At 42.8% G+C, this 18,699-nt stretch overlaps 1 protein-coding gene across 2 annotated transcripts in view; it reads right to left on the reverse strand.

The window, feature by feature from the left end:
• LOC106611279 (uncharacterized) overlaps positions 1–18,699 on the reverse strand; it is a 59,075-nt gene that overhangs the window by 31,073 nt on the left and 9,303 nt on the right. For both annotated transcript variants that reach the window (XM_082955763.1, XM_014211317.3), the window contains exon 2: positions 8,006–8,185. In XM_082955763.1, coding sequence (XP_082811889.1) covers positions 8,006–8,077 — 72 coding nt within the window. In that variant the 5' untranslated portion in view covers positions 8,078–8,185. The remainder of the gene's footprint in view (positions 1–8,005; positions 8,186–18,699) is intronic.

Genomic DNA, 18,699 nt, shown 5'->3' on the forward strand with positions numbered 1-18,699 from the left:
CTACCCAATTGTCAAACTTGAGTAAAAGCATAGATACCTTAATATAAAGTAAAAATGAAAGTCACCCAGTAAAATATTACTTGAGTAAAAGTCTAAAAGTATTTGGTTTTAAATATACTTAAGTATCAAAAGTAAATGTAATTGATAAAATACACTTAAGTATCAAAAGTAGAAGAAAAAGTATAAATAATAAAAAATTCCTTATATTAAGCTAAGCATTGTCTTGTTTTTAAAATGTACGGATAGTCAGGGGCACAGTCCAACACTCAGACATTAATTACAAAAGATACATTTGTGTTTAGTGAGTCTGCCGGACCATAGGCAGTAGGGATGACCACGTGTTTTGGGTTGTCAGGGAAAATGTATGGAGTAAAAAGTACAATATTTTCTATAGGAATGTAGTGAAGTAAAAGTAAAACTTGTCAAAAATATGAATAGTAAATTGAAGTACAGATACCCCAAAAACCTACTTAAGTAGTAGTTTAAAGTATTTTTACTTAAGTACTTTACACCACTGTATATAGGCTACTGCACATTACGCACGACAGAGAAACATAAAAGCCCATAGATGTAGCTAGCTATATGCTCTCTTGGGTAAATAAAAGCTAATCCTTTTGAGTGTGAACTTTATTACTGTACTGTATTATATGGACTGGAAATACGCACATCGTTCAAACCATGATAAATCTGGGAGAAAACATGTGATTCTGGTGCAGCACGTGATGCTTATAAAGTTACAAGTATAGGCTAGCGAATTAGAATTTAATTTTGAAATATAATAGGGTCTATTAGTATAGTTAGTAGGCTGACGCATATATACCTTTCATAATATTCCTCTCTATCGTTGCTTCATTCCTTCCTCGCTTTCAACAGTTAAATGAAATAAGTTTCATTGTCCTTATCTTCATCATTCTAATGACATCCTTGAATAATATAGGACTAGAATTACATGCAGACGGCTTTCACTTATCTTCATGAAGATTAAACGGTTAGTGAATAAATAACTACCACCATCGCTCTACTTTCAAACTACTACTAGTTTTATTGGCTGCTGTATTTAACATTTAGCAAAACAAGAGCTTGCATCCTTCTTCGAATAGTCAATTGGTATAAGAAATGCCCCCAAAAAATGATGTCCAGCAAGCTATTCTAGTATAGCTTTCCCCAAAAGCGCAAGAGATGCAAGAAACAGAGGCTATAAGTTTGAAGTTTATTATGCATAACCCATCATTAATTAGCTAAATATAAGGCTAATACTGCATTGAATGGATTACCTGAAAGAGGTAGTCCAGGACATCTATGACATCTGTATATAGGGCTATATGTCAATGTAGAACACAGTTATCTATTTTGGATGCAATTTGAATGGAGTTGATGGAGATAGAGAAAGACTGCGAGAGAGTGCTTGCGTGTGCACTGATTTAAAGCAACGATATTCGAGTGATAGGCTGTTTAAAAATTCTGCAGCTGCAATATTATTATTCTTTTTTTTTTTTAAATCTTTACAATCCAAAAACAAGGTGACCCCCAAAAGCCAGATGGATATGGGTAAATTAGATGCTATGGTGGAAAAATTGCAAGACTATGTTATAATACTTGTATTGCATCAAATGGTTGCATTATGCAATAGAATAGAGTATTCTGTTAACTATTGTGTGTGTGTTCCACTGAGGATGGGCCTCTGAGAGATAACACTGACAGAGGAGATTTATGATGTATTTTGGGTGATAAAACCTAAAGAGCATTCCAAAGCATGAGTTAATGTTTCTGTTCTATACCATACCAGGGAGAGATGGTTCCAGTTTGGAGTCGGCGGGCCAGACACTGGTCTATACAATGAAAACTGTTGACACAGCAGATACTGTCTGCTATGTATTATAGGTATCTTTCATACAAATCTTAACCTTATGACCCATTCTATATATCTGGTGTTCGTCATGTAGGTTGAAAGGGGTGTATCTTGGCTATAAAATACCTTTGTACTTTTGTCTCGGGGCTCTCAACGAATCATTTGACCGTGAATCGTCGACCGGCCATGACCAGCCATCATTATCGTAGAGCACTCAATCGATTCACTTTATATGTGTGTGTTGTATTGACCTGCTTCCTTATTAATAAGTGATTAAAGATGTAGTTTAAGTATAACTCTGACTTGTGTGATAAGTTTGTCTCTCCTCATTTGATAGTAAAGAAATTAACCACCACATTTGGCGACAAGGATGGGATGTGAATCTTCACTTGGTGACCGCTCCTGATGACCTGGGTAAATGGTGCACGAGGGATCCCTCAAACTTGGGATCTCAGGGAGACCACACTTCGGGAACGAAGCAGATGGACCCCTTTGATCTGAGAGGCAGCGAGCCGAGTGGATACCACATCTCAAACTTTTTTTTTTTTTTTAAAGAGGTGAGCATAACACACTTGAAGTTGTGTTTTTAAGAAAAGCCTCTGTTACGTAGACTCTGAGTGTGTATTCCTGTGTGAGGGGGGCACCTTGGAGGCGTAAACAGGGCCGAGTAAGTGGAGGATGATCTGAGAGTTAGTCGACTCAAAGACACCTATCATTGGTCAGTTGCGGGCGACCTAGAGCAGTCCTGACACTGAATTGATCACAGTGGAGATTGGTGCGGTCTGTAGGGATGAGGTGCCAGGGTGACTGTGGGTTCTGTGTGAAGCACGGTACCTAGTGAAACCCTATTGGAAGAAGGACCTCATTCTGAAAAGTGTCAGCGAGACCTTCTAAGTGATCCTCAAAAGTGGTGAATTCCAATTATTTTAAATGCGCTAGCCAGGTATGCCCTGGGTTTGGCAATTTAGCGTTAAACATCCAGAATCTGTGTGAACTAGTTAAGATCATTATGATATAGTATAAGATAGTACGGTGCACCTGTACTTGTTTTAAACCTGTACTTGCTTTAAACATGTAATTGTTTTAAACCTGTACCCCATTTTAGAAGTATTGAAATATGTAAATGTATGAGTTGCATTATCCTAGGAACTAATCATTAGATAGAAATTAGAAAATATTCCTGCAGGTTAAAATATTGTTGAAAAACAACTAATTGATTAGGTATGTTTGAGAATAGCATTGTGTGACTGTGATATGAGAGTTGTGTGAATATGGAAATGAGTCTTAATCTGACGTTTGGATAGTAACATATAGAAACATGCTTAACCAGATGATTGAAATTTGGATAATAAGCTTTGATATAACGTTCTCTTGGGGTTCCGTTCCCTCACTGCCCATCATAGAAGATCACGGTGTGGTATTGAGAGCGGGATGATATTTTAGAAAGCAGCGGAAGGTCTATAGTTCCTCAGAGGCTTGATTTTGCCGTGGTCTCTGGGAGGTTAGAGAACCGTTGAGGATCCCATGGTCATTGTCGGGAAACAAATGTTTATTTTTGGTTCTGCTGGGAGTATGTTTGGAGAGCTGCTTTGTAGCTGTGGAGAGTCCTTGAAAAAGCAAATGGAATGGTTGTCGTGAGTACCTAAGAATTTCTTACGTTTTATATGGATTCTGTGAATATATGAAAATATGATAAATTGTATGTGCGTATAATCGATTACTGGAGATTTGATCAAGTAATTCTGGGAATATATTTATGCCCAAACAGTTCCAGCTAATACTTTTAAAGATTCATCTTTCCAGAAATAAGTCCCTCACTGTTGCCGCTTGTTATAGACCCAGCTCAGCTCCCATCTGTGCCCTGGACACCATATGTGAATTGATTGCCCCCATCTATCGTCAGAGTTCAAACTGCTAGGTGAATTGGGATATGCTCAACACCCCGGCCGTCCTACAATCCAAGCTAGATGCCCTCAATCTCACACAAATTATCAAGGAACCTACCAGGTACAACCCCAAATCCGTAAACATGGGCACCCTCATAGATATCATCCTGACCAACTTGCCCTCTAAATACACCTCTGCTGTTTTCAACCAGGATCTCAGCGATCACTGCCTCATTGCCTGCGTCCGTTATGGGTCCGTGGTCAAACGACCACCCCTCATCACTGTCAAACGCTCGCTAACACTTCAGCGAGCAGGCCTTTCTAATCGACCTGGCCCGGGTATCCTGGAAGGATATTGACCTCATCCCATCAGTAGAGGAGGCCTGGTTGTTCTTTAAAAGTGCTTTCCTCACCATCTTAAATAAGCATACCCCTTTCAAAAATAATTGAACTAAGAACAGATATAGCCCTTGGTGTTCACTCCAGACTTGACTGCCCTTGACCAGCACAAAACACCCGGTGGCGTACTGCGCTAGCATCGAATAGTCCCCGAGATATGCAACTTTTCAGGGAAGTCAGGAACCAATACACACAGTCAGTTAGGAAAGCAAAGGCTAGCTTTTTCAAACAGAAAATTGCATCCTGCAGCACTAATTCCAAAACGTTTTGGGACACTGTAAAGTCCATGGAGAATAAGAGTACCTCCTCCCAGCTGCCCACTGCACTGAGACTAGGAATAAATCCACGATAATCGAGAATTTCAATAAGCATTACTCTATGGCTGGCCATGCTTTCCACCTGGCTACCCCAACAGCTCTGCACCCCCCGCAGCAACTGGCCCAAGCCCCCACGCTTCTCCTTCACCCAAATCCTGAAAGCTGATGTTCTGAAAGAGCTGCAAAATCTGGATCCCTACAAATCAGCTGGGCTAGACAATCTGGAACCTCGCTTCCTAAAATTATCTGCCGCCATTGTTACAACCCCTATTCCTAGTCTGTTCAACCTCTCTTTCGTATCGTCTGAGATTCCTAAAAAATTGGAAAGCGGCCGCTGTCATCCCCCTCTTCAAAGAGGGAGACACTCTAGACCCAAACTGTTTTACACCTATATCCATCCTGCCCTGCCTTTCTAAAGTCTTCGAAAGCCAAGTGAACAAACAGATCACCGACCATTTCGAATCCCACCATACCATCTCTGCTTTGCAATCTGGTTTCCGAGCTGGTCATGGGTGCACCTCAGCCATGCTCAAGGTCCTAAACAATATCATAACCGCCATCGATAAAAGACAGTACTGTGCAGCCGTCTTCATCGACCTGGCCAAGGCTTTCGACTCTGACAATCACCGTACTCTTATTGGAAGACTCAACAGTCTTGGTTTCTCTAATGACTGCCTTGCCTGGTTCACTAACTACTTCTCAGATAGAGTTTAGTGTGTCAAATCGGAGGGCCTGTTGTCCGGTCCTCTGGCAGTCTCTATAGAGGTGCCACAGGGTTCAATTCTCGGGCTGACTCTTTTCTCTGTATATATCAATGATGTTGCTCTTGCTGCTGGTGATTCTTTGATCCACCTCTACGCAGACGACACCATTCTGTATACATCTGGCCCTTCTTTGGACACTGTGTTAACAAATCTCCAAACGAGCTTCAACGCCATACAACACTCCTTCCGTGGCCTCAAACTGCTCTTAAATGCTAGTAAAACGAAATGCATTGCTCTTCAACCGATCGCTGCCCGCACCCGCTCGCCGGACTAGCATCACTACTCTGGAAGGTTCTGACTTAGAATATGTGGACAACTATAAATACCTAGGTGTCTGGCTAGACTGTAAACTCTCCTTCTAGACTCACATTAAGCATCTCCAATCCAAAGTTAAATCTAGAATCGGCTTCCTATTTCACAAAAATGCCTCCTTCAAACTGACCATCCTACCGATCCTTGACCTCGGCGATGTAATTTACAAAATTGCCTCCAACACTCTACTCAGCAAATTGGATGCAGTCTATCACAGTGCCATCCGTTTTGCCACCAAAGCCCCATATACTACCCACCACTGTGACCTGTATGCTCTCGTTGGCTGTTCCTCGCTACATATTTGTCGCCAAACCCACTGGCTACAGGTCATCTATAATTCTTTAATAGGTAAAGCTCTGCCTTATCTCAGTTCACTGGTCACCATAGCAACACCCACCCGTAGCATGCGCTCCAGCAGGTATATTTCACTGGTCATCCATCCCCAAAGCCAACACCTCCTTTAACCGCCTTTCCTTCCAGTTCTCTGCTACCAATGACTAGAACGAATTGCAAAAATCACTGAAGTTGGAGACTTATATCTCCCTCACTAACTTTAAGCGTCAGCTGTCAGAGCAGCTTACCGATCGCTGCAGCTGTACACAGCTCATCTGTAAATAGCCCATCCAACCAACTACCTACCTCATCCCCATATTTGTTTTTCTGCTTTTATGCACACCAGTATTTCTACTTGCACATCCTCATCTGCACCTATTTATTGCCTTACCTCCTTAATTTTGCACACACTGTATACAGCTTTGTCTATTGTGTTAGACTGTACGTTTGTTTATCCCATGTGTAACTCTGTGTTGTTGTTTTTGTCGCACTGCTTTGCTTTATCTTGGCCAGGTCGCAGTTGTAAATGAGAACTTGTTCTCAACTGGCCTACCTGGTTAAATAAAGGTGAAATAAAAAAATAAAAAAATATATATATGTAAATAATGTATTATTATTTAGTATAGACAGGAAGTGGAGCCATGGTGCTGTCCTACCCCTGTCTACTCCTCCCAGTCCCAGTCGAAGTCTCAGTCCCAGTAGAGGTCCCATTCCAAGTCCCAGTCCCAGTAGAGGTCACAGTCCCAGTCCCAGTAGGCCCCATTCCCAGTAGAGGTCACAGTCCCAGTCCCAGTCGAGGTCCCAGTCCCAGTCCCAGTCGAGGTCCCAATCCAAGGAGAGGTCCCAGTTCCAGGAGAGGTCACAGTCCCAGGAGAGGTCACAGTCCCAGTCCCAGTAGAGATCACAGTTCCAGTAGGTTTCAGTCCCAGTCCCAGTAGGTCTCAGTCCCAGGAGGTCCCAGTCCCAGCTACACTAACCTCCCACGGCACCCTGTCCCTGGTAGCTCTGGCCGGGGGACACAGGCACACACACGCACCACAGCATGGTAGAGAGGAGCGGCCAGGGGGATAGCGCTGGGAATAGCACACTGAGTGGCTACAAAAAGCTTCTCTCGCTTTATTAAGTTCCAGTCCACTTGGTGGCAAGGAGCTGCATGTGCACTGCACACATGGAGCTGACCCAAAACTGTCCAGGTCAGCAGGTGAGATGGACAAGATAAAGACATGGGGGAGAGTGGAGCCAATTAATGGACAACAAATACAGCTTTGTTGTGATGAATTGGTGCTTGCTGAGGGGGCACAAACATGGCATAACGGAATGGTGACACACTCACACACTCACTCACACACACACACACACACACACACACACACACACACACACACACACACACACACACACACACACACACACACACAGTAGTGTAAAGTACTTAAGTAGGACTTTAAAGTATTTCTACTTAAGTACTTTTTTGCAGTATCTGTACTTTACTTGACTATTTATAGTTTTTACAACTTTTACTTCACTACATTCCTAAATAAAAGAATGTACTTTTTACTCCATACATTTTCCCTGACACCCAAAAGTACTCATTACATTTTGAATGCTTAGCAGGACAGGAAGATGGTCCAATTCACACAATTCATATCAAGAGAACACCCCTGGTCATCTACTGCCTCTGATCTGGAGGACTCACTAAACACACAGGCTTAGTTTAAATAATGTCTGAATGTTGGAGTGTGCTATCCCTAAATAAATAAAAATAAGAACATTGTGCCCACTGGTTTGCTTAATATAAGGAATTTGAAATGATTCATACTTTTACTTTTGATACTTAAGTATGTTTTAGAAACTACATTAACTTTTGATACTTAAGTATATTTAAAACCAAATACTTTTAGACTTTTACTCAACTAGTATTTTACTGGGTGACTTTCACTTTTACTTGAGTCCATTTCTATTTATGGAATCTTTACTTTTACTCAAGTTTGACAATTGGTTACTTTTTATATGCCCCCCCCCCCCACACACACACACACACACACACACACACACACACACACACACACACACACACACACACACACACACACACACACACACACACACACACACACACACACACACACACACACACACACTTACCACTTTCCATCGTTCCTTGACCAGGACAAGCACAGTGAGGATGTCAGCTTGGTCCGTCGCTGCAGCACTCATCCCGCCTGCGGTGGACTGCTGCTCACTGTGGTTCTTCCTCTGCTACCACTCCTGCTAACTACCACCAGCCGTATTAGATTGGGCCGGGCATCAGGTCCCTGTAGAGACCTAAACAACAGGCCCAGGAGAGAGGCAGAACCCACATAAGACAACCACAATATACTGTGGTCTGTTGAATATAATAATGAATATAATGAACCCTAATTAATGAAGTATCTGTAAGTATCTCTGGATAAGAGTGGCAGCTAAATGATTAAAATGTAAATGTATACTGTATGGAAAGTTCCAACACTTTAGACATAGCTTTGATTGAGGCTCCCTCAACACAGGGTTAACATCAAATCAAATGTATTTGTCACATGGGTCGAATACAACAGGCGTACATGTGTTGTTGATGTACAGTACTATATACACAGGGGTTAAAGTTAACCTCCTCTTTCATGTCAGAAAGTCCTGACCATCATGCTTTTAGGGAAAGAGGATCATTTTGTAAATTAATTAAACTGCAACTTTGATCAATTCCAGTCCCCTTGCTTAAAGGGTACGGTGTCCTCCACAGGATAATTTTTATGTAGAAATACCAAAATGCTCAGTTTAACCTCTTAAATGTAAAGTCCCCATATTTGGGGACCCTATTAGATTTTTTTATTAAATTCAGTCTGGTATGAGAATGGTTGCCCCTATCTGCAAAAGCAGGGTATCTGCGGAAAGTATCTTGGCTATTGGTCTGTGCCATAAAATATTTGGTATGACTTTAGTATGGCTTTAGAAGCTTCTGATAGGCTAATTGACATAATTTGAGTCAATTAGAGGTGTACCTGTGGATGTATTTCAAGGCCTACCTTCAAATTCAGTGCCTCTTTGCTTGACATCATGGGAAAATCAGAAGAAAAATGGGCATAAGAATGTATAAGGGCAGGCTGAGTCGATGACTTCCTTTCAAGATGGCTGCTACCTACATTCCGTTTAGCGTTGTGGAGCATCAACAAAATAAACACGGAATATGTCGATTCACACCGAAAGCCCCTACTCCACAGATCATGAGGATGTCTTATTTGTCTGCCTGTGACCTACCGTTATTGATCACCAGCCCCGAGAGTAAAAATGTTTATTTTACACGTTTTCATCAAACAGCAAACGTCTTACTAGGTAAGCTTCGATTTGGTCTGTGTTTGAGTTATACAGTTGAAGTTGGAAGTTTATATACACTTAGGTTGGAGTCATTAAAACTTGTTTTTCAACCACTCCACAAATTTCTTGTTAACAAACTATAGTTTTGGCAAGTCGGTTAAGACATCTACTTTGTGCATGACACAAGTCATTTTTCCAACTATTGTTTACAGACAGATTATTTCACTTATTATTCACTGTATCACAATTCCAGTGGGTCAGAAGTTTACATACACTGAGTTGACTGTGCCTTTAAACAGCTTGGAAAAATCCAGAAAATTATGTCATGGCTTTAGAAGCTTCTGATAGGCTAATTGACATCATTTGACTCAATTGGAGGTGTACCTGTGGATGTATTTCAAGGCCTACCTTCAAACTCAGTGCCTCTTTGCTTGACATCATGGGAAAATCAAAAGAAATCAGCCAAGACCTCAGAAAAAAAATGGTGGATCTCCACAATTCTGGTTCATCCTTGGGAGCAATTTCCAAACGCCTGAAGGTACCACGTTCATCTGTACAAACAATAGTACGCAAGTATAAACACCATGGGACCATGCAGCCGTCATACCGCTCAGGAAGGAGATGCGTTCTGTCTCCTAGAGATGAACGTACTTTGATGCAAAAAGTGCAACTCAATCCCTGAACAATAGCAAAGGCAGGTACAAAAGTATCTATATCCACAGTAAAACGAGTCCTATGTCAACATAACCTGAAAAACCATTCAGCAAGGAAGAAGTCACTGCTTCAAAACCGCCATAAAAAAGCCAGACTACGATTTGCAACTGCACATGGGGACAAAGATTGTACTTTTTTGGAGAAATGTCCTGTGGTCTGATGAAACAAAAATAGAACTGTTAACTTGTTATGGATAGGGGGCAGTATTTTCACAGCCGGATAAAAAACGTACCCGATTTAATCTGAGTATTACTCCTGCCCAGAAACTACAATATGCATATAATTATTAGCTTTGGATAGAAAACACTCCAAAGTTTCTAAAACTGTTTGAATAGTGTCTGTGAGTATAACATAACTCATTTGGCAGGCCAAAACCTGAGAAGATTCCAAACAGGAAGCGCCCTCTCTGACCATTTCTTGGCCTTCTTGATCATCTCTATCCAAAACAGGGGATCTCTGTTGTAACGTGACATTTTCGAACGCTCCCATAGGCTCTCAGAAGGCGCCAGAACGTTGAATGATGACTTTGCAGGCCATGGCTGAAAAACAGTAGCGCATTTGGTAAGTGGTCGATTTGAGAACAATGAGACTGGGGGCGCGTGCACGAGACGACTCCATGTTTAAATTTTCAGTCTTTGAACGAAAACAACGACTCCCGGTTGGAATATTATCGCTTTTTTACGAGAAAAATCGCATAAAAATTGATTTTAAACTGCGTTTGACATGCTTCGAAGTACGGTAATGGAATATTTTGAATTTTTTTGCCACGAAACGCGCCGGGCGCGTCACCCTTCGTTACCCTTCGGATAGTGTCTTGAACGCACAACAAAACGCCGCTATTTGGATATAAGTATGGATTATTTGGAACCAAACCAACATTTGTTATTGAAGTAGAAGTCCCGGGAGTGCATTCTGACGAAGAACAGCAAAGGTAATCCAATTTTTCTTATAGTAAATCTGAGTTTGGTGAGTACCAAACTTGGTGGGTGTCAAAATAGCTAGCCCGTGATGGCCGGGCTATCTACTCAGAATATTGCAAAATGTGCTTTCACCGAAAAGCTATTTTAAAATCGGACACCGCGATTGCATAGAGGAGTTCTGTATCTATAATTCTTAAAATAATTGTTATGTTTTTTGTGAACGTTTATCGTGAGTAATTTAGTAAATTCACCGGAAGTTTCGGTAGGTATGCTAGTTCTGAACTTCACATGCTAATGTAAAAAGCTGTTTTTTGATATAAATATGAACTTGATTGAACAAAACATGCATGTATTGTATAACATAATGTCCTAGGAGTGTCATCTGATGAAGATCATCAAAGGTTAGTGCTGCATTTAGCTGTGGTTTTGTTTTTTGTGACATTATATGCTAGCTTGAAAAATGGGTGTCTGATTATTTCTGGCTGGGTACTCTGCTGACATAATCTAATGTTTTGCTTTCATTGTAAAAGCCTTTTTGAAATCGGACAGTGTGGTTAGATAAAGGAGAGTCTTGTCTTTAAAATGGTGTAAAATAGTCATATGTTTGAAAAATTGGAGTTTTCGGATTTTCGAGGACTTTGTATTTCGCGCCACGCCCATCATTGGATATTGGAGCAGGTGTTCCGCTAGCGGAACGTCTAGATGTAAGAGGTTATTAAGCAATAATGACCATTGCTATGTTTGGAGGACAAAGGGGGAAGCTTGCAAGCCGAAGAACACCATCCCAACTCTGAAGCACGGGAGTGGGCAGCATCATGTTTTGGGGTGCTTTACTGCAGGAGGGACTGGTGCACTTCACAAAATAGATGGCATCATGAGGGAGGAAAATTATGTGGATATATTGAAGAAACATCTCAAGACATCAGTCAGGAAGTTAAAACTTGGTCGCAAATGGGTCTTCCAAATGGACAATGACCCCAAGCATACTTCCAAAGTTGTGGCAGAATGGCTTAAGGACAACAAAGTCAAGGTATTGGAGTGGCCTTCACAAAGCCCTGACCTCAATCCTATAGAAAATTTGTGGGCTGAACTGAAAAAGCAGTTCAGCCCACAATCCAGTGCTTTGGATTTAGTGTACATAGGCCTATGTAACAAGTAATTTCAATGTTATATAATTCCAAAGCAGTTATTGTCTATGTTTATAATTAGTTCACTGTTTGATGTTCTAAGTTTCATCCTTGTAACTTTGGAGAGGCCACTGAACTCTCATGGCCATTGTTTATTTGTGGTTGTCACCTCTGCCTTTGTCTCCAAAGTGTTACTGTTTGCATTGTGTGTGTGCTTCACACCTTCTATGTGAGTCACTGTACAGATAAAGTTGAGGCTTGGTGTTTTTACTTTACAGTAATGTCGTTTTGTAAATGTAGTCAACTGTAATTCTGTGTGTCTTTATAACAATGTATCCATAGTCTCTGTGCCCAAGAACACAAAGGCAACCTGCCTAAATGACTACTGACTCATGTCCGTAGCCATGAAGTGTTTGAAAGGCTGGTAATGGCTCACATCAACACCATCAACACCATTATCCCAGAAACCCTAGACCCACTCCAATTTGCATACCGCCCAAACAGATCCACAGATGATGCAATCTCTATTGCACTCCACACTGCCCTTTCCCACCTGGACAAAAGGAACACCTATGTGAGAATGCTATTCATTGACTACAGCTCAGCGTTCAACACCATAGTACCCTCAAAGCTCATCACTAAGCTAAGGAACCTGGGACTAAACACCTCCCTCTGCAACTGGATCCTGGACTTCCTGACGGGCCGCCCCCAGGTGGTGAGGGTATGTAGCAACACATCTGCCACGCTGATCCTCAACACTGGAGCTCCCCAGGGGTGCGTGCTCAGTCCCCTCTTGTACTCCCTGTTCACCCACGACTGCATGGCCAGGCACGACTCCAACACCATCATTAAGTTTGCAGACGACACAACAGTGGTAGGCCTGATCACCGACAATGACGAGACAGCTTATAGGGAGGAGGTCAGAGACCTGGCCGGGTGGTGCCAGAATAACAACCTATCCCTCAACGTAACCAAGACTAAGGAGATGATTGTGGACTACAGGAAAAGGAGCACCGAGCACGCCCCCATTCTCATCAACGGGGCTATAGTGGAGCAGGTTGAGAGCTTCAAGTTCCTTGGTGTCCACATCAACAACAAACTAGAATGGTCCAAACACACCAAGATAGTCGTGAAGAGGGCACGACAAAGCCTATTCCCCCTCAGGAAACTAAAAAGATTTGGCATGGGTCCTGAGATCCTCAAAAGGTTCTACACCTGCAACATCGAGAGCATCCTGACCGGTTTCATCACTGCCAGGTACGGCAACTGCTCGGCCTCTGATCGCAAGGCACTACAGAGGGTAGTGTGTACGGCCCAGTACATCACTGGGGCAAAGCTGCCTGCCATCCAGGACCTCTACACCAGGCGGTGCCAGAAGAAGGCCCTAAAAATTGTCAAAGACCCCAGCCACCCCAGTCATAGACTGTTCTCTCTACTACCGCATGGCAAGCGGTACCGGAGTGCCAAGTCTAGGACAAAAAGGCTTCTCAACAGTTTCTACCCCCAAGCCATAAGACTCCTGAACAGGTAATCAAACGGCTACCTGGACTATTTGCATTGTGTGCCCCCCCCCCACCCCTCTTTTACGCTGCTGCTACTCTCTGTTTATCTTATATGCATAGTCACTTTAACTATACGTGCATGTACATATGTTCATACTACCTCAATTGGCCCGACCAACCAGTGCTCCCGCACATTGGCTAACCGGGCTATCTGCATTGTGTCCCACCACCTGCCAACCCCTCTTTTACACTACTGCTACTCTCTGTTCATCATATATGCATAGTCACTTTAACCATACCTACATGTACATACTACCTCAATAAGCCTGACTAACCAGTGTCTGTATATAGCCTTGCTACTCTTATTTTCAAATGTATTTTTACTGTTGTTTTATTTCTTTACTTACCTACACACACAGACACACACACAGACACACACACAGACACAAACACACATACCGTTTTTCGCACTATTGGTTAGAGCCTGTAAGTAAGCATTTCACTCTAAGGTCTACACCTGTTGTATTCAGCATTTCACTGTAAGGTCTACACCTGTTGTATTCAGCGCACGTGACAAATAAACTTTGATTTGGTTTGAATGTATCCCTTTATTTTATTCACCACAGAGTGGAGGATGCAGAGGAACGGTCAAGGTCTTCACCCCCCCACTGCTATGTCAATCACCCCATCTGATGGTTCTACATCCACTTTTCATAGGAAATGAATGTACTTCTTGTGTACCAAAACGCAATAAGGCTGTCGGTCTGATCAAGGCGTAAAACCATGCTTGAAACTCCTGCTGTAAAACTGCATTTGTAAATGGATGCCACACACGCAATTGAAGGATCAAAGAAGTAAACATGGTAGCAATGGAAAACTTGGATTCAAAGGCCAAAACTGCTTTCTAAATTGTTTTCCCGCGATTGTATGAAGAATTGTTGTGCTTGTCAGAATACATGTTTCCCTCCTATGGTTCTCGCAACTTGAATGCGCCTTGAGAGGAATATTTATCTTCCATAGAACACACAACAACAAGCCGACTAGGTAAATAGAACACACAACAACAAGCCGACTAGGTAAACAGATCAACTACTCTACTATAGTTTTAATACCAATATTACATGGCAAAAATAGTACCACTGGACAGTTCCATCCTGAGTGATAAATCACAGCCTTTGAATGACTTTGCCAGCAGCTACAGTAAGCTACTCACCACTGTCTGAGCTGTGCGCTGCTGTGGTACGCATTATAGACTATTTCATTCCCTTCATCTGAACATCGGAGTGTCATCAACAATCATGCATGTCACTTCAGTGCCCACATCGTAACAGAGAAAATCAAATATTTGGGAATACATTTTGTAGAACAGATATGCTTCTGTCTAGATTAGCCTATGTCATCCCCAAACCCGTGTTGCGGATCTACACTGATCTCAAAAAAGACCTGTTCAGAATCCATATGACGGAAATCCTTCACAGTGACGGAGAACTTTAACCACTGGGTGTGCAAAAAGAATGTCAAGTAGCCTGTGGAGATGATAGCTAATGACAGCTGAGGCCTGTGAAGATGATAGCTAGTGATAGCTGAGGCCTAGGCCTGTGGAGATGATAGCTAATGACAGCTGAGGCCTGTGGAGATGATAGCTAGTGATAGCTGAGGCCTAGGCCTGTGGAGATGATAGCTAATGACAGCTGAGGCCTGTGGAGATGATAGCTAGTGATAGCTGAGGCCTAGGCCTGTGGAGATGATAGCTAATGACAGCTGAGGCCTGTGGAGATGATAGCTAATGACAGCTGAGGCCTAGGCCTGTGGAGATGATAGCTAATGACAGCTGAGGCCTAGGCCTGTGGAGATGATAGCTAATGACAGCTGAGGCCTGTGGAGATGATAGCTAATGACAGCTGAGGCCTGTGGAGATGATAGTGTTAACTCGAAATGACACAACGACAAGGTTCTAGTTTAACAAAGTTTACTATACTGTATGAACACACTACAAGGTAGCCATTACGCTCACGGCTAGGTCCATCCACGAACTGACTTTCTGCGCAGGCGCACTCTTGACTGAGTGATAGCCCCGTAATAACAGAAATATAGGGATACTTAAAACATGAACTTAACAATCTCCCCCTTTTCTTTAAAGACAAATTAAACATCAACAACATAATTAAATGTCCAAGTATTATTTATGTTCCCCATTACAAATGGGTTGTGTGACAGTTTTTATTTGTATTACTCAAGCTGCCACTTTCCATTACTGAGAGCCTGTAGGAGGAGAGCCTGTAGGAGGAGAGCCTGTAGGAGGAGAGCCTGTAGGAGGAGAGCCTGTAGGAGGAGAGCCTGTAGGAGGAGAGCCTGTAGGAGGAGAGCCTGTAGGAGCACAAGACCGGATGCTCCTTTTTCAGTCAGACAGTCAGCAAGCTGTTCCTTTGTGGTCGACCACAGAATCCACTGGATTCTCTGTGCTTGAATAAGTTCCTTGATGCTGCTAATCTCAAGACGAAGTCTTTTCTCTGTGACAGACTTGGTTGACTTCCCAGCATCAACTAAGGAGTAGTTGTCAGTGACACAAACTACAGGTAGAATGTGCCGTTTTGTTTCACCAGTGGTAAGATCTGAGAACAGAGTTGCAAGAAAGATCGCATTGTCAATTCCATCCGCAAGAGCAAGTGTTTCTCCAGCAAGTGTGCTTCGGACAACCCTTCTGATCCTTTTTGACTGCCAACAGATAGGTGAGAATCTTCCTCACTGTCACAGTATCCACCGAAGGTAGCGCCCCTCCTCGGTCGGGCGGCGCGCGGCGGTCGTCGTCGCCGGCCTATTAGCTGCCACCGATTTATGTTTCTGTGTCTTTTGGTTTTGTCTGTCTATCCCGCACCTGTTTCGTGTCTGTCATTAGTGGAGGGTTATTTAGTGTGTATTTTCAGTTTGGGTTCTCGTGCGGGATTGTTTATTTTCCACTCAGGACAGTTGTGTGTGTGGCCTGTTTCGCTGGCCTGTGTCAGCTTTATTGCCGGGCTGCGCCCCGTGCGCTTTTTCCCTCGTGTTTATTTTGGGAATGTGTTTTCCCTGGCGGACTTTATTGAGCGCCCTGTGCCTTTCGGCTATTGTGTTTTTCTCGTTGCATTAAAACACTGTTGCTCCGGCCCTCTGTCTCCTGCGCCTGATTCCGCATCTCCACTGGTCCTAGAATTCCATGACACTCCTTCACCCATTAACACGTTTAGATGTCCACCTTGTCTGCCTCCATCTGTAAGGTTCCCTAGCGAAGCATCACTGAAGACAACTAGTTTCAAAGAGTCATCTTTTCCAACATGCTGAAACTTTAAAGTCACTTGTTGTGATTTCAGTTTACGAACAACTTTGTTTGTCTCATGAATGGTTTATACAGTGGCGTGTTTTGTGTTAGATGCCAAGTTGCAACCATCAAACATTACATCAGGTCTACTCTGTCTAGCAACCCATAAAATTTGTCCTATCTTTGACCTCAATTGATCAGCTTCAATTCCACATAGAGGGGAATTCCTTTGTACGGCTCTTGAAGAATCCATGTGAATGGGTTGAAGATTCTTGATATAGCTCTCCTGTTGCATCAGTATTGTCCCATCAACTGTAATAAACTCTATGCCAACATAACAAAAATGATCATGCTCCTCACGGCCGACCTGGAAAACAGCTTTGAGGTGTGGAATCACAGTTGTAGCAAAGGTCTGTGAGCCACCCCAGATGAAGTCATCAACATGACAGGCAAGTACTCCAGTCACATTGCAGTCTTGATCAAGCCAATAGAAGACTGCAGGATCCACTTGTGACAGTTTTCCACCTGTATTCAGCATTGTTGCCTTGACTTTGTTGTACCAGTAGAGTGATGCATCTGCCAGTCCATACACACACTTCTTTAGTTTCCACAGTGTTCCTTCGCATTTAGCTTCAGGCGGAGGTCGGATGTGAATGTCCCTTGACAGCTCTGTTCCCTGCAAAAATGCAGATTTGATGTCTATGGAATTAAGTTTCCATTGTTTCTGGCAGATCACTGACATCAGCAATCTGAGTGACTCTGAGGCACATGTCGGTGAGTCTTTTGGGAGTTCTTTAGCAGCCAGCTCCTCAAAACCTCTAGCCACTAGACGTGCTTTAGGCACGATTCCAGTTAAGGACTCTTTAAGGGTACACACCCACCTTGTTGAGACACATTTTTGGCCAATGTCTGTAACTTCCTCAAACACTCAATTTTTCCTCCAATTACTGAGCTCATCTAGCTTAGCTGAGTCAAATGACACGTCCTTTGTTTCAAGTACATCATCATTTTGAATGTCATTCTGTTTTTCTCGATTTTCCATTGGTTCAATTCTGAGATGATCTACAAGTGACAGGTCAGCTGACCCTGTTGTACCAGAAAGTGTAACTGGTTCAGAGTACTGCAAGTTGTACCAGTTCTGGTGTTTTCCTTTGGCTTTTCCTGCTCGTCCAATGACGGTTGCTGTATGTGGAATACCACTTTCTCTGTCCATGTATTTAACAGTTTGTCCAGTTTTCAGATGGGAACAACCATGTTCTCTTAACACATGTGGCTGTTGTTGAATGTTTTCCTCATTTGAACGCTCAACAGTATTATCTGTGGCATGTTTGAAGGTCTCTGATCCATTTCCTGTGTCAGTTTCAGTGTCCATATCATTGGATATGACATCTGGTAGGTTTGTGTCTGTTACTGTCTCTTTTTCATTAGGATGATTCTCAGCAACAGCCCCTCTATCTTGTTGATTATTTACTTTCCGCAATCTTGAGTGATGCACCCTGACAATGATGCCTCCGTGCCTCACAAATATCACCACACCATCTTGGCCAATGACTACTCCCGGTCCCTTCCACTCTTGACAGTCAACTCGTTTGTAGTACACTTTGTCTCCAGTTTCGTACTTCTCATCGGTGGGTCGTAGCTGTTTACGCAGAGCCCTGCGAATTCTTTCTGAGCACTCTGCTTCAGTGAACGCTTTTCTCGCTGCATGTAGTGCTGAAAGGTGCTGTCCCACCCATGTACTCACACTGGCCCCTTCTAGTGCTGGTGGCTTGCCAACCAGTACAGAGGGAAGATTAGGGTTCTGCCCGAACACTAGTTGGTATGGGCTGTAACCATGAACATTGTGCATTGAGTTCTTTGCCATCAAAGCCCAATCTAGGGCTGTGTTCCAGTCACATCCATTGTCTTGCTTCACTTTCAGTATGATCTCTGT

Source organism: Salmo salar, chromosome 09 (genome assembly GCF_965601325.2).
Source record: "Salmo salar chromosome 09, fSalSal1, whole genome shotgun sequence".
NCBI classification, from domain to species: domain Eukaryota; kingdom Metazoa; phylum Chordata; class Actinopteri; order Salmoniformes; family Salmonidae; genus Salmo; species Salmo salar.